At 51.1% G+C, this 13,830-nt stretch overlaps 1 protein-coding gene across 1 annotated transcript; it reads left to right on the top strand.

The window, feature by feature from the left end:
* Positions 1 to 11,247: 11,247 nt before the first annotated feature.
* KCNF1 (potassium voltage-gated channel modifier subfamily F member 1) lies at positions 11,248 to 13,539 on the top strand. The gene has a single exon (XM_034952614.3). It carries the CDS (start codon positions 11,741 to 11,743, stop codon positions 13,223 to 13,225), a length of 1,485 nt encoding a protein of 494 aa, XP_034808505.1. The 5' UTR covers positions 11,248 to 11,740; the 3' UTR covers positions 13,226 to 13,539.
* Positions 13,540 to 13,830: the final 291 nt, after the last annotated feature.

The following is a 13,830-nucleotide window of genomic DNA, read 5'->3' as shown; positions in this document are numbered from 1 at the left end:
GTGGGTCTTTTTGTCACTTTTTTGATAGTGTCCTTTGACACACAAATGTTCTAAATGTATCTATTTTTTCTTTGGTCATTTGTGCTTTTAGCGTCATCTCAGAAGCATCTCACTGCTTAATCTAAGGCCACTAAGATATTGCCTATGTTTCCTTTTAAGAGTTATAGTTTTACCTCTTACATTCAGGTCTTTGATCTGTTTTGAGTTAATTTTGTATATGGTGTGAGGTAAAGGTCCAACTTTATTCTTTTGCATGAATGATTTCCCAGCCCCTTTGGTTAAAAAGACTATTCTTTCTCCATTGAATTGTTTTGTCACCCTCTTTGAAAATCAATTTGACAATAAAGGTGAGGGTTTTATTCTATTGATCTATATGTCTGTCTTTATGACATATATATTTGATTATAGTCCTTATTACTGCAATATTGTAGTAAGTTTTGATGATTTGCCAAAATTCTGTTTAGGTGTTTGAATCTATGTGTAAGAGAGATATCTGTCTTAGTCTTTATAAGAAATATAGTTATCTTGCAGTGTCTTCATCTGGCTTTGGAATCAGGGTATTGCTGCCCCATAAATTGATGTGGAGAATGTTTTTGCCTCTTTTATTTTTTGGAAAAGTTTGTGTAGACTTTGTATTATTTATTTCTTAAATGTTTGGTGCAATTCCTCAGTGAATCCATCTGTACCTGGAGTTTTTTTTTGTGGGAAGTTTTCTAACTATAATTTCAATTTTTTAATAGATATAGGGCTTTTCATGTGACCTATATTTTTCTTGAATGAGCTTTGGTAGTTTGCGTCTTTCAAGGAACCTGAGAATTGCCAGTCTTTGCACATAAATATAATATCTTGAACTAGATGTTGCTGTAATGCTCATTGGAGTGAATAATTTTTGTAGGCAAGAACAACAGCATTTTCATTTCTGTATTTCCCACATCTGGCCCAGAGTCCAGCATAAAACAGGCACTCAGTTAATGTCTGTGGAATGAGAAGGAGTATTTAAGAGTCTGCTTTAATGAGCAAAATCTCTACCAAAGCAACTAAAGTTAATGACTGAATATATTGTCTAGTAGAGTTCCAAAGGGTCATGCTTTAATGAGACATAAAGGTGATAACAAAAAAATAGAATAAAAATAGAGCTTCTAAAATCATTGAAATGCACTTCATTGATAATCAAATAAATGCAATTAAGACAAGGTACCATTTCCACTCTTCTGGCTGTCAAAACTTTTAAAAGATTGATTACATTCAGAAATGGTAAGAGTTTGGGGAAATAGGTACTTGAGGGTGCCTCCTTGAAAGCTATTTTTGTAGTATTTATCAAAACTTAAAAGGTCTGCACCCTTTAGCTTAGCCATTCCACCAGTAGAAATCAATCCTATAGAGGTATAAGTGTTCAAGGATACAGGCTGTATATGATATTTATTATGGGATTATTTTAATAGTAGAAAATTATAAACAAACAATATCCAACCATAGGAGAGTAGATACATAAGTTCTATGATTACTAAAATGGTGTAATGTCTGTGAGGTGTTACTCAACAGGAAGAAAGCAAAATGCGAACAGAAGAATCTTTCTTTCTTCCTTTTTATCTATCCGTCTATCTGTGAAAGAGGCCTGGAAATATGCACATCAGAAGTGTGTAGTAGACACAGTTCTCCGATGGCTTCATGATTCCCGCCCCCTGGTGTCCACCTTCTGTACAATTTCCGCCTCTTGATTTTGGGCAGGACTGTGATTATGACAGAGCTCAGTCCTGTGGTTAGGTTATGTGGCACACGTAAAGGGATTTTGATGATGTAATTAAGATCCCTAATCAGTCTGACTTTGAGTTAATTAAATGGGAGAATCTCCTTGGGTTGGGGAGGGGGGGCCTGGCCTAATCAGGTAAGCCTCTGAACAGATAACTTAGACTGTCTCTGATGAGAGTCTACTGCTGGCCTTAATGAAGAAGGAAGCCTGGGCAAGTTCCACAGCTGCAATGACATGGATTCTGCTGCATGAGCACGGAAGAGGACCCTGAGCCTCAGATGAGGCTGCTGCTCTGGGCAGCACCTTGACTGTGCCTTGCGAGGCCCTGAGCAGAGGATCCAGTGAAGCTGTGCCCGGACTCCCGCCCCACGGCACCTGTGCGCTAGCAAAAGTGTGTCACTTTAAGCTTCTATGTTTGATGTAATTTGTACCCAGTAACAGAAAACTGATAGACTGTGTATCATTCTGACCTTTGGGCAAGAGGGAAGTCAGGGATGCAAATAAAAGCCTTCCTTTCACATTACATTTTTTTTTTACAATAAATAGATAACAATGTTGCAATTAAAGTAAAGGAAAATGGGAAAGGATTTGTTTCTGAAGAGTTTTCTTCAGTCATTTTGTTTACTTTCCCAGTGTGCTTTAAAAGCAAGCACAAAAGCCAACAGCAGCCCCACGCCCCACTACTCCAACCTGGCAGGCCAGAGGCAGGAACATTCATCCTTCTTGGTCTTGTTTTCTAACTGCTTTTCTCTCTTCCCAGATCTCAGGCCCAGAGGGGTCCTACCCGCAGCCTCTGGGGCAGCTGAATGCGCCCAAAGCCTCTGACATCTTTCTACACATCTGGGGTGTGTGGCAACCCTGTCCCGGTCCTCCCACCTGCCTGCAGGCAGGATGAGTCATGGCTGAACAGAAGCCATGGGAAGCAGAGGCAGAGGCGAGCAGACTTCAGGAAACGTGCCCACCTCGGGAATGGGAACCAGGAAGTCACCCCTCCCGCTGTCCTCCCCCTGCTCTTCTTGGCCTTGGCAGGTTCAGCAGCTTGTCGATTACAAAGCTGTTCACGCCCAATAATGTATTTGTTCCTATAAGGTCTTATAGCCAGGAAGGAAAGAGTCATTAGTTCCATTTTGCTGATGAAAAAATTGAGGCATAGAAAAGAAAAAAAATGCTTAGAAGCTGGGGTGAAAAAAATGAAGTTTCCTGATGATTCGGTTTGACATCCTTCTCTACCCACCTCCATCCAGCACCGCCTCCCACCCAGCTGCCTCCTGCACTTGACTTCCAGGGGCCAGGGTATTCAGACAGGAGTAGACCAGCTGGGTCTTTCTGTCAATCAGCTCTTCTTGGTGGAGGTGGGGAAGGGGGATGATGAGGGGAGGGGGATGATGAGGAGAAGGACAGGGGGTGGGGACGGGGCAGCTCCCTGATGCCGATGGGTACACAGCAAAAAATGAAATGTAAATTTTCAATGGAGTACAGAACTGAATCTTAATGAAAGGTATTATTCAATTCAGCAAAACACAAGGAAATTTTAACTGAGCAGAACTGATTAGCCCATAAAAAGGAATAGATTACAGCTTGCATCATTTGCCGTCTAGACAAATCACTTAGATACACAGGCGCTGGTTTTAATTACTGCCATAGAAATCTAGCATTCTGTAGCCCAAAATGGTATTGTTCAACAAATAAAAAAAATTTTTAATGAAAAAGTGCAGCTCAAACAACTACTTCCCATTATGCCTAAATAAACTGTTTTCCCCCACCTTTATTTAAATAAGAAACCCGCAAGGTAAAATTGCTGCTTCTTCTATGTCTAATAGATTTTGTGCTCTACGTCCCTTCCCCCATGGCATCATGAAATGTACAATTCTCATAGAAGGTCTATGCTGGACTGAATACATCACAGCAAGAAGCTTTCCATTTTTAGCCAAAAAGTTCAGACTTTTTTTTTTTTTTTTTTTCTGGTTTAACCCTTCAGGAAATTCTAAATGGATCCAGGCCGCTGGCTCAAGTTTCTATGCAACAATGACCTTCAGTGAGAAGGCAGCATGTTGATTTTTCTCTTTTTTTCCTAATCCATGGGATCCCAGCCTCACCTTTCCAAACAGGATCTATATGGTCAGAGGACAAAGGGCCTGTTTCCAGAGCTTTGAGAAGAGGAAGGCAGAGGCGGCACTTAGCAAGTGTGAGGGAAGGAGAACGTACTAGTCAGCTTGGGCCATGTAACAAAGCACCACAGACCTCAGGCTTCAACAACAGGCATTTATCGTCCAAGATCAAGGTGCTGGCAGGTTTCATTTCTTTGAGGCTTCTCTCTTTGGCTTGCAGATGGCCATCTTCTCAATGTACCCTCATGTGGTGAAGACAGAGAGCAAGGTCTCTCTACCTTCTTCTTCTAAGGCCACTAATCTTGTTGGACTGGGGCCCCAACTTTATGGCTTCATTTAACCTTCATTATCTCATTAAAGGCCCCACCTCCAAATAGCATCACATTGGGGGTTAGGGCGTCCACATATGAATTTGGAGGGGGTGGTAAAAAACATTCAGTCCATAACAGAGGCAGTAGTACAGGCTTGGGGAGAGCACTGGGCAAGGAGTCAGCCAACCTGATCTGCAGGCTCCGTTTGCTCTGGCCTGGGAGGACAAGTGGAGTTTGTGGGATTCCAGGTGTGGGGCACTCTGGGCCTGGGCATGTCAGTAGACCAGAATGTGGACTTGCCAGGGTTTGATGAGGAGGTGGGGTGTGCAGCATGCAGGGGTAAAGGGAAAATGCCTGTGTCCTGACCGTGGAAGGAAGACCATCCTCTGACCCCCAACAATCTCTCCAGCCACGGTCCAGCCCTGCTCAGTTCCCAGGTGCTTTTCACCTCCCATCAGTCTGCCCACAAGTCTGGGGCATGCCCAGGGGACCATGTCTTTCTCACCGCCACGCCCCAGACACTGCTGAAGCCTGGCTCTGTGGGACAGCTGAGCAAATTAAGGCTCATCAGAGACCATGAAGGTCCTGTGGTTTCGAAGTTATGTGGGTTCTGTTTGGACATAATGAAGCGTTTTCTCATTCCTTCCCTCCACATGCCTGCCTAGCACCTGCATGTCCAGGCTCGATGCTGGGCACCGTCACAGAGAAGAATAATCCAGATTGTACTGGGGCTGGAGTTGGGGGCAGACAAACCAGTGGTGCATGAACTGACCCTATGCCGTAGGACAGCTGAGGGCTCTGTGAGCACATAGGGAATGGGCCCTGATCCCTTGGGGAAAGGAGGGCTGGAGAGGGGTGCAGTCCCTGGAGACCTCCTGGAAGTGGTGACACTGAGGACTGAGCTTTGAAAGGGTGGAAAGAATGACCCCAGGGACGGGTGGGGGCAGCACTGCAGTAGAGGGCACAGTTAGCGTGGAGCATGCAGAGACCAGGGCAGTGCGGGGCCTGGAACCCTGGTGTGGACTTTCCTGCCTCTGTCTATGCTACTGCCTTGTCTGCCTGGGAGGCCTGGCCCTGCTCCTTACTGCCCACGCCCACCTGACCTGGCTCAGCTTCCCCAGACTCCATCTGCCCAACATGGCAGCCACTGACCACAGGGGATTATCACCACAATTTGGCTTACCCATGCAATGGATATGATCAGCCATAAAAAGGGATGAAGGTGACACATGCCACGCACCAATGAACGTTAAAAACGGTAAGTGGCCAGGCGTGGTGGCTCACGCCTGTAAGCCCAGCGCTTTGGGAGGCTGAGATGGGTGGATCACCTGAGGTCAGGAGTTTGAGACCAACCTGGCCAACATCGTGAAACCGCATCTCTACTAAAAATACAAAAATTAGCTGGATGTGGTGGCATGTACCTGTAATCCCAGCTGCTAGGGAGGCTGAGGCAGGAGAATCGCTTGAACCAGGAGGCGGAGGTTGCAGTGAGCCAAGATTGTGCCACTGCACTCCAGCCTGGGCAACAGAGTGAGACTCTGTCTCAAAAACAACAACAACAAACAAACAAACAAAAAAACCATGATAAGTTGTAAGTGAAAGATACCAGTCACAAAAAGTCATATATTATAGACTTTCATTTACATGATATTCCTAGAATAGGCACATTCATAGACAAAAAGTATTCTAGTGGGTGTCTAGGGCAGGGGGAGGTTGGGGGGTCATGGCTAAAAGGTGTGGCATTCATTTTGGGGGTAATGAAATGTTCTAAGATGAACCAGTGCTGATAGCTGCACGGCTCTGAATATACTAAAAGCCACTGGAGTATCAATCGTATGGAATGTGAAGTGCATCTCAACAAAGCTGTTAAAAATCAAATATAATTGAAATAAAAATTCAGCTACTCGGGTGCACTAGGCCCATGCCAAACACTCAGCAGCCATGTGCAGCTGCGGCTACTGTACTGGATAGTGTGGGTAAGGAGCCCTTCAGTCATTCTGAGAGCTCCACTGGACAGGCTGGATCTCCCTGGACAGCCAGGCCTCCCAGATGTCCCCTTAGAGGCTCCCAGATGTCCCTTCAGTCACTGGCCTAGCAGTCATCTTTCACAATTGGCACTGCTTCGAGGTCTCCACACAAATCCTCTAGCTCTGCAGATGTAGGACCTTCATCCATCTCATCTCTGCTCTGTTCTCAGCGCCCAGAACAGAGCCTGGAATGCAGTAAGAACCACCCCTGCCCGTTCAAAAGACAGGTGCATGCACCTTCTCTGTGAGCTTTCCCCTAGGCCCCACGCTGATTCAGAGCCTCCCTTTTCCAGGGTAGCCCTTGCACTTGGCTCATACATCTCCTAGCAGCTGGTCCCCACCTGCTCCCCACCTATCCCAGCACCTGGTCGCCACCTGTCCCAGCACCTGATCCCCGCTTGTCTCAGCACTTGGCCCCCACCTCTCCTAGCACTTGGCCCCCACCTGTCCCAGCATCTGGTTCCTATCTGTCCCAGCACTTGCTCCCCACCTGTTCCAGCACCAAGTCCCCACCTGTTCTAGCACTGAGTCCCCACTGTATTCTGTAGCCCCATCACCGTGTACTGTGGCAGTCTCCTTATTCCACAGATGAAATATTGGAGGCTTAAAGAAGTTACAACTTGCCGGCCCGGCATGGTGGTTCACACCTGTAATCCCAGCATTTCTGGAGGTCGAGGTGGTGGCTCACGCCTGTAATCCCAGCACTTTTGGAGGCCGAGGTGGGTGGATCACGAGGTCAGGAGATGAGACTATCCTGGCCAGTATGGTGCAACCTCATCTCTACTAAAAATACAAAAATTAGCCAGGCATGGTGGCACATGCCTGTAATCCCAGCTACTCAGGAGGTGGAGGCAGGTGAATTGCTTGAACCCAGGAGGCGGGGATTGCAGTGAGCTGAGGTCACACCACTGCGCTCCAGCCTGGACGACAGAATGAGACTCCAACTCAAAAAAAAAAAAAAAAATTACAGCTTGCCTAAGGCCACATGTGTTAGTATCTTAAGACTGTCATAACAGAATACCACAAACTGGGGTGGTTTAAAACAACAGAAATTTATGCTCTCACAGTTCTGGGGACCAGAGTCCAAAATCCAGGTGTCATCAGGGTTGGTTCCCTCTTGGGGACTCAGAGGGCTCCATGCGTCTCTCCCATCTTCTGGTGGCTGCCGGCAGTCCCTGCTGTACCATGGCTTGTGGCAGCATCACTCCAACCTCTGCCTGTGTTGCCACGTGGTGTTCCCCCTGTGTATCTGTGTCTCTTCCTACAAGGACACCAGTGATTGGATTTAGGGCCCACCCTACTCCAGGGTGATCTCATCTTCACTTACATCTGCAAAGACCCAACTTCCAAATCAGGTCACATTCACAGGGGCTGGGTTTAAGGCTTGAGCATGTCTTTTGAGAGGACACAGTTGAACCCACAGCCTCATACCACCAGTAAGTGTCAGAGCTTGGCAAGGCCTCCACCTGTAGCCTCTCTGTTCACTGTGCTATTCAACAAATGACAACGTGTGAATATGTAAGTCCATGTCACCCATTTAACAGCCCGGGAAACTGAGGGGCACATGAATGCCAGCCTTCTGCTCCCCCATCTAAGGATACAGGGCTGATCCTCACAGAGCAGGATTTGTGTCTCTGCCTCTTCTCTTCCCTCCCCTGGCTTCTGGCTGCAGGCTGGTCTCGCACCTCCAGCCTTGACCTGCTATTTACAGCTGTTTCTTTCTCTTACCCCTGTTGTCAGTGGGCACTTGCTCTCCTGTGGGCTGTGTGCGGACATTCTCTCTGCTGGGCTTTGCATCTGCTGCCCCTCCCCTCCCACTTCTTCACCAGACCAGCTTTCTCCCCACTGGGCCTGGGATTTGCTGAATGGACTTGGAGTCAGAGTCAGCCTCTGGCTGCTATGACCTGATTCAAGCCGTGTTTATTTTTCCATGTCTGATATTCTCTGTTATTTTCTAATACTCAATACATTAATTTCACAGCCAGCTACTGAGCCACGACCTAAAGTATGAAGTGCTGACTTGTGGTCCAGATGCTTCCAGGGCCGCTGAGACCCTCCGGGGTCTGTTTCCAGCTGACTCCACCAGCCTCAGGCCTGCCAGCCTCACCTCCAAACCGTGTGGCCCTTTCAGCTGAGCAGGCAAGTGGCACTCAGACCTCCAGGCTCAGCTCACGCACTGGCTCTTCCGGGGGCCTGAGTCTCCAGCTTGTCATCACATCTTTCTAGATTCTAGATTTGTCCGCCTGCCATCCTCTCAGCCTGGGGTCAATAGTGTATTAACTATGATTTCTTATTTTCTGCATTCCTGATGACGGGCAATGTGGCCTCACAGACTGGAGAGACTGCCCCTCCCAGTGGGTGACATCCTTAGAGATTGCGAAAGGCTGGAGTGTATCTTTCACAGGCAAACCCACCAATTCCAGGCCCAGACCCCCAACTTCCCCTCATCAAACTCTCACACACCAAGACAATATTTCCCTGCCCTAAATCATCCCAGGCCAGGGACCAGGCAACTAGAGACCACCTCTGTAGTTCAAAGCCCACCAGAATTATCCCAAGGAGCCAATCCTGGACTCTTTCCTCTGTTCTGCCCTAACTTTTCCCCCAGGAAACCCCAATAGAGGTCCTGGCCTCGTTTTCCCCTCGCTCCTGCTTCTGCCTGGCCACACCTGGAATTTCCTCTGGCGTGTCCCCTTCTCTCAGGACATGTTAGTAATGCGTTCTTTCAATGGCATTGATCTCTCTAAATCCCAGCGGTATAATTTTAATGCACCAGCCTCTCCTGGGCCTGCCCAGGTATCTGCAAACTCCCGGGTTCCACAGCACCTTGTATTTCATGACAATACAAAGGAGTAGCTGTTGGGGCTCTATGTGCTGAGGGAGATTCATCAGACACCCCGATGCAAACCTGAGTGAGTGAAGGCTGAGCTTCTAGGCAAATGCAGCCCCTCCCTCTTCCAACCAGATGGCCGCCCCTCAGCGCCCCCTGTGGAGAAATTCAGGAAGCACCACTCTTGTATAATACATATACCCCTCTTGTTAAGGTCATTACCCCAAACTGTTAATTATTATTTACAAAAAACATATTATCTACTAGAATATGAACCCTGTCCCCACACCTAGGGTGGTGTGTGTATGTGTGTGTGTGTGTGTGTGCATTTGCATGCATGTGCCATAAGAGCTCGATAAATATTTGAATAACTGAGTGAATGAATGGGTATTTAGAAGCCCATTAAGCTCAGACTAGGATGCAATTTGAACTTAACCCTGCAGGTACTCGGACAGCTGATAAGGGGAGTAGCATGCATAAGGATTGGAAGAGGAAGCTGGGGTGTGTGTAGGAGGCGGTGTGTAGCACTGTACTGGGGAGAAGAATAGGCCTCAGAACCCAGCAGGACGATGGTTAAATCCCAGCTCCACAGAGTGATCTCGGCAGGTTACCTGACATCTTGTTTCCTTAGGGGTTGCTGGGAGATTAAATGACAAAAATGCAAAGCACTCAGAGACTGCACTCCGATGCCCATGGAGAATAAATGGCAACTCTTATTATTACTCAGCCTTTCTGAGCCTCGATTTCCTACTCTGTAGTAGCATGTCATTGTCTGATGCTAAATGGAAACGAAGTAAAATTTGTAAAACGAAGTTTCACTAAATAATACTTCATGTGATGTATTCTAATATATTCTGTTTTATGCTAACTCATTAAAGAAAAAAGAATACTGTCAGTGACCCAGTAAATTGATTTCATAATCCATTAACGGACATGTCCTTAAGTTTTAAAAAACCCAGCCTACAGAATACATTTTTAAATAGACTTTATATTTTAGAGCACAATTCAACAGAAAGTACAGAGAATTCCCACATGCCCTCTGTCTCCACAGCTCTCCCCTGCGCATCAACATCTCACACAGGGTGGGACACTTGTCATGGTGGACCACCCCACAATGACACGTCATCATCGCCCAGCACCAAGTTTGCATTAACATTCGCTCTTGGTGGTGAACATTCTATGGATTTTGACCATTGTATAATGACACATATCCGCCATTATGGTACGTTTCACTGCCCTAAAAATCCTCTGCTCTGCCTATTCATTCTTCCCTCCAGAATATTTTTAACACGATCTCGAGGCCATAGATGATATCAGTAATTTGCAGTATTGATGATAGTGGTGAACCGGAGGAGAGAGACACTGTTAGGAAGCTGCTGTAGTGGTTCAGGTGAGTGAGGACAGAAGGACAGCTGTGGCTGCAAAGGCTGGAAGAGAGGAGGGTGTGGGACACTGTGCAGGAAGAGACAGGCCTTGGTCAAGGAGTGAGGAACGGGGAAGCAGGAGCCACTGGACCCTAGGGGTCTGGAAGCTAGTGGCCTTGGTGTGGGACTGCAGAGAGATAGGAGGTGCCAGACGGCAGGGACTTCAAGGCAGAATTGAAATCTGCTGAACAGCAGGCGTCGGTCAGCTGGGACAGCCAGAAAGCTCGGGATCAGGAGGCGGTCAAGCTGAGCTCTGCTCTCATTCCGCCGCGTGACCTTGGGCAAGTCCCTTCCCTTCTACAGGAGGCTGGACTAGATGTCCTCCTTGTACAGCGTTGCGGGGAAGGTGAGACAGTGCCACCAACACAGCAGGGCATTGCTGGGTCGGGGGGATGGGGCAGGAAACGCTTCAAGGATCAGGCAGGATTTTCCTCCCACCAGGAAAAGCCGGCGCGGGTCTAAGGCCGGAGGAGGGACCCAGACATCGGAGTCGCCTTCTAAGGGGCTTCCTGGAGCACATTTTCCTGCCCAGCAACAGGCGGCAGCATTCTCTCCCCACTCATCCTCTCCAAACAGCAGTGAGAGAGAACGCCTGCCGCTTCAAGCCAGGTCGCAGCCCCTCGGTGACCCGCTGCGCCCGAGGAGGGGCCGGCGGTGCGCGGTGGTGGCGGCGGGCGCGGCAGCTGTGCCCGTCTGCCCAAGGGTTAATCCGTCCCCTGCAGCTGCCGCGCGTGCCTTGCAGAATTTCACCAGAAGAGGGTACAGTTTGAAAAGCTCCTGACGTCAGGCTGGAATTCCTATTGTGTTTAGAAAAGGCTCGGGCAAAGCCAGCCCAAGTTCGCTCTCTGCACACCTCGAGCACCTCGCGGACGGCGTGGGTCCGCCAGCTCCGGGACCTGCCGCCGCTGCCTGCGCGCCCCGGGGCGGAGGACGGTGCCAGCCGCCCACGAGGAGACCCCGCTCCTGCAGGAGGCCGAGCTGAAGCGGCGGAGCGCGCCGCCAGCCAGCCGGGGTGAGTGCCCCGGGCGAGGCCGGCGGCCGCCAAAGCCCCCGCGGGCGCGCCCCGGCGCCCGGATGCCAGCCCCGAGCCCCGCCGCCGGGTGCATGCCTCCCCCGCGGCGCGCCCCCGCAGGCTGCTGCCCGCTGTGACCGCCCTTCCCCGCAGGCGGGCGCCGGCCAGGCTCTCCCGGAGATCAGCGCACGGGTGGCACCCGCCGGACCCCCAGCGGCAGCGGCGGCGGCGGCTGCAGGGGGCGCGGGGCGGAGGCTGCGAGAGCGCGCGCGGGGAGGATGGACGGGTCCGGGGAGCGCAGCCTCCCGGAGCCGGGCAGCCAGAGCTCCGCTGCCAGCGACGACATAGAGATAGTCGTCAACGTGGGGGGCGTGCGGCAGGTGCTGTACGGGGACCTCCTCAGTCAGTACCCTGAGACCCGGCTGGCGGAGCTCATCAACTGCTTGGCTGGGGGCTACGACACCATCTTCTCCCTGTGCGACGACTACGACCCCGGCAAGCGCGAGTTCTACTTTGACAGGGACCCGGACGCCTTCAAGTGTGTCATCGAGGTGTACTATTTCGGGGAGGTCCACATGAAGAAGGGCATCTGCCCCATCTGCTTCAAGAACGAGATGGACTTCTGGAAGGTGGACCTCAAGTTCCTGGACGACTGTTGCAAGAGCCACCTGAGCGAGAAGCGCGAGGAGCTGGAGGAGATCGCGCGCCGCGTGCAGCTTATCCTGGACGACCTGGGCGTGGACGCGGCCGAGGGCCGCTGGCGCCGCTGCCAGAAGTGTGTCTGGAAGTTCCTGGAGAAGCCCGAGTCGTCGTGCCCGGCGCGGGTGGTGGCCGTGCTCTCCTTCCTGCTCATCCTCGTCTCGTCCGTGGTCATGTGCATGGGCACCATCCCCGAGCTGCAGGTGCTGGACGCCGAGGGCAACCGCGTGGAGCACCCGACGCTGGAGAACGTGGAGACGGCGTGCATTGGCTGGTTCACCCTGGAGTACCTGCTGCGCCTCTTCTCGTCACCCAACAAGCTGCACTTCGCGCTGTCCTTCATGAACATTGTGGACGTGCTGGCCATCCTCCCCTTCTACGTGAGCCTCACGCTCACGCACCTGGGTGCCCGCATGATGGAGCTGACCAACGTGCAGCAGGCCGTGCAGGCGCTGCGGATCATGCGCATCGCGCGCATCTTCAAGCTGGCCCGCCACTCCTCGGGCCTGCAGACCCTCACCTATGCCCTCAAGCGCAGCTTCAAGGAACTGGGGCTGCTGCTCATGTACCTGGCAGTGGGTATCTTCGTCTTCTCTGCCCTGGGCTACACCATGGAGCAGAGCCATCCAGAGACCCTGTTTAAGAGCATCCCCCAGTCCTTCTGGTGGGCCATCATCACCATGACCACCGTCGGCTACGGCGACATCTACCCCAAGACCACGCTGGGCAAGCTCAACGCGGCCATCAGCTTCTTGTGTGGTGTCATCGCCATCGCCCTGCCCATCCACCCCATCATCAACAACTTTGTCAGGTACTACAACAAGCAGCGCGTCCTGGAGACCGCGGCCAAGCACGAGCTGGAGCTGATGGAACTCAACTCCAGCAGTGGAGGCGAGGGCAAGACCGGGGGCTCCCGCAGTGACCTGGACAACCTCCCTCCAGAGCCTGCGGGGAAGGAGGCGCCCAGCTGCAGCAGCCGGCTGAAGCTCTCCCACAGCGACACCTTCATCCCCCTCCTGACCGAGGAGAAGCACCACAGGACCCGGCTCCAGAGTTGCAAGTGACAGGAGGGCCCCTCAGGCAGAGATGGACCAGGCGGTGGACAGATGGGTAGATGTGGCAGGCATGTCATCGACAGCACAGAAGGGCTGTCCTGTGTCCCCCCAACCCTCCCCTGGACAGACTCTGAAGGCCCTCCCGGCACCTCTGCCAAGGCTGGGTAAGACTCTTCTGTGTTGCCTGCTGTCCAGGAGCCCGGGAGGGAGGGGTGTGCAGGAGCCGCAGGGCCGTGTGGGACGAGTGGAGGCTGTGGCCTGGCTGGCACGAGAGCCCACGCCCGCTTCTGTATCTCCCTCAATAAAGCCTCCTGCTCTGTGCACCCTCCGTGTTGTAGGTTCTGTCACAGGCTGGCTGTCACCCGCAAGAGTAGCTCAGGCACACTTCAGTGCCAGGCCAGGAGGTAGGTGTGCAGCCGGGTGGTGGGGGAGTTATTTTTAGTGAGAACTAATTAAAGAAGGGCTCATAGTCAGGTTTGGCGCCAAGGAGCCTTACCACATTCCAGGAGGCTCTGCAGGCCGTGCTTCCCTGCTGCTTCCTTCTGGGGTAAAGCTTGCTCCCCCTGCAGGCCCAGGATTGGGGAGAGTTCACAGTGCACGCCCAGCAGCCTGCA

Source organism: Pan paniscus, chromosome 12 (assembly GCF_029289425.2).
Source record: "Pan paniscus chromosome 12, NHGRI_mPanPan1-v2.0_pri, whole genome shotgun sequence".
Taxonomy (NCBI): domain Eukaryota; kingdom Metazoa; phylum Chordata; class Mammalia; order Primates; family Hominidae; genus Pan; species Pan paniscus.
Note: the sequence above shows the minus strand (reverse complement) of the source record. Positions and strands in the feature narration are given on the sequence as shown.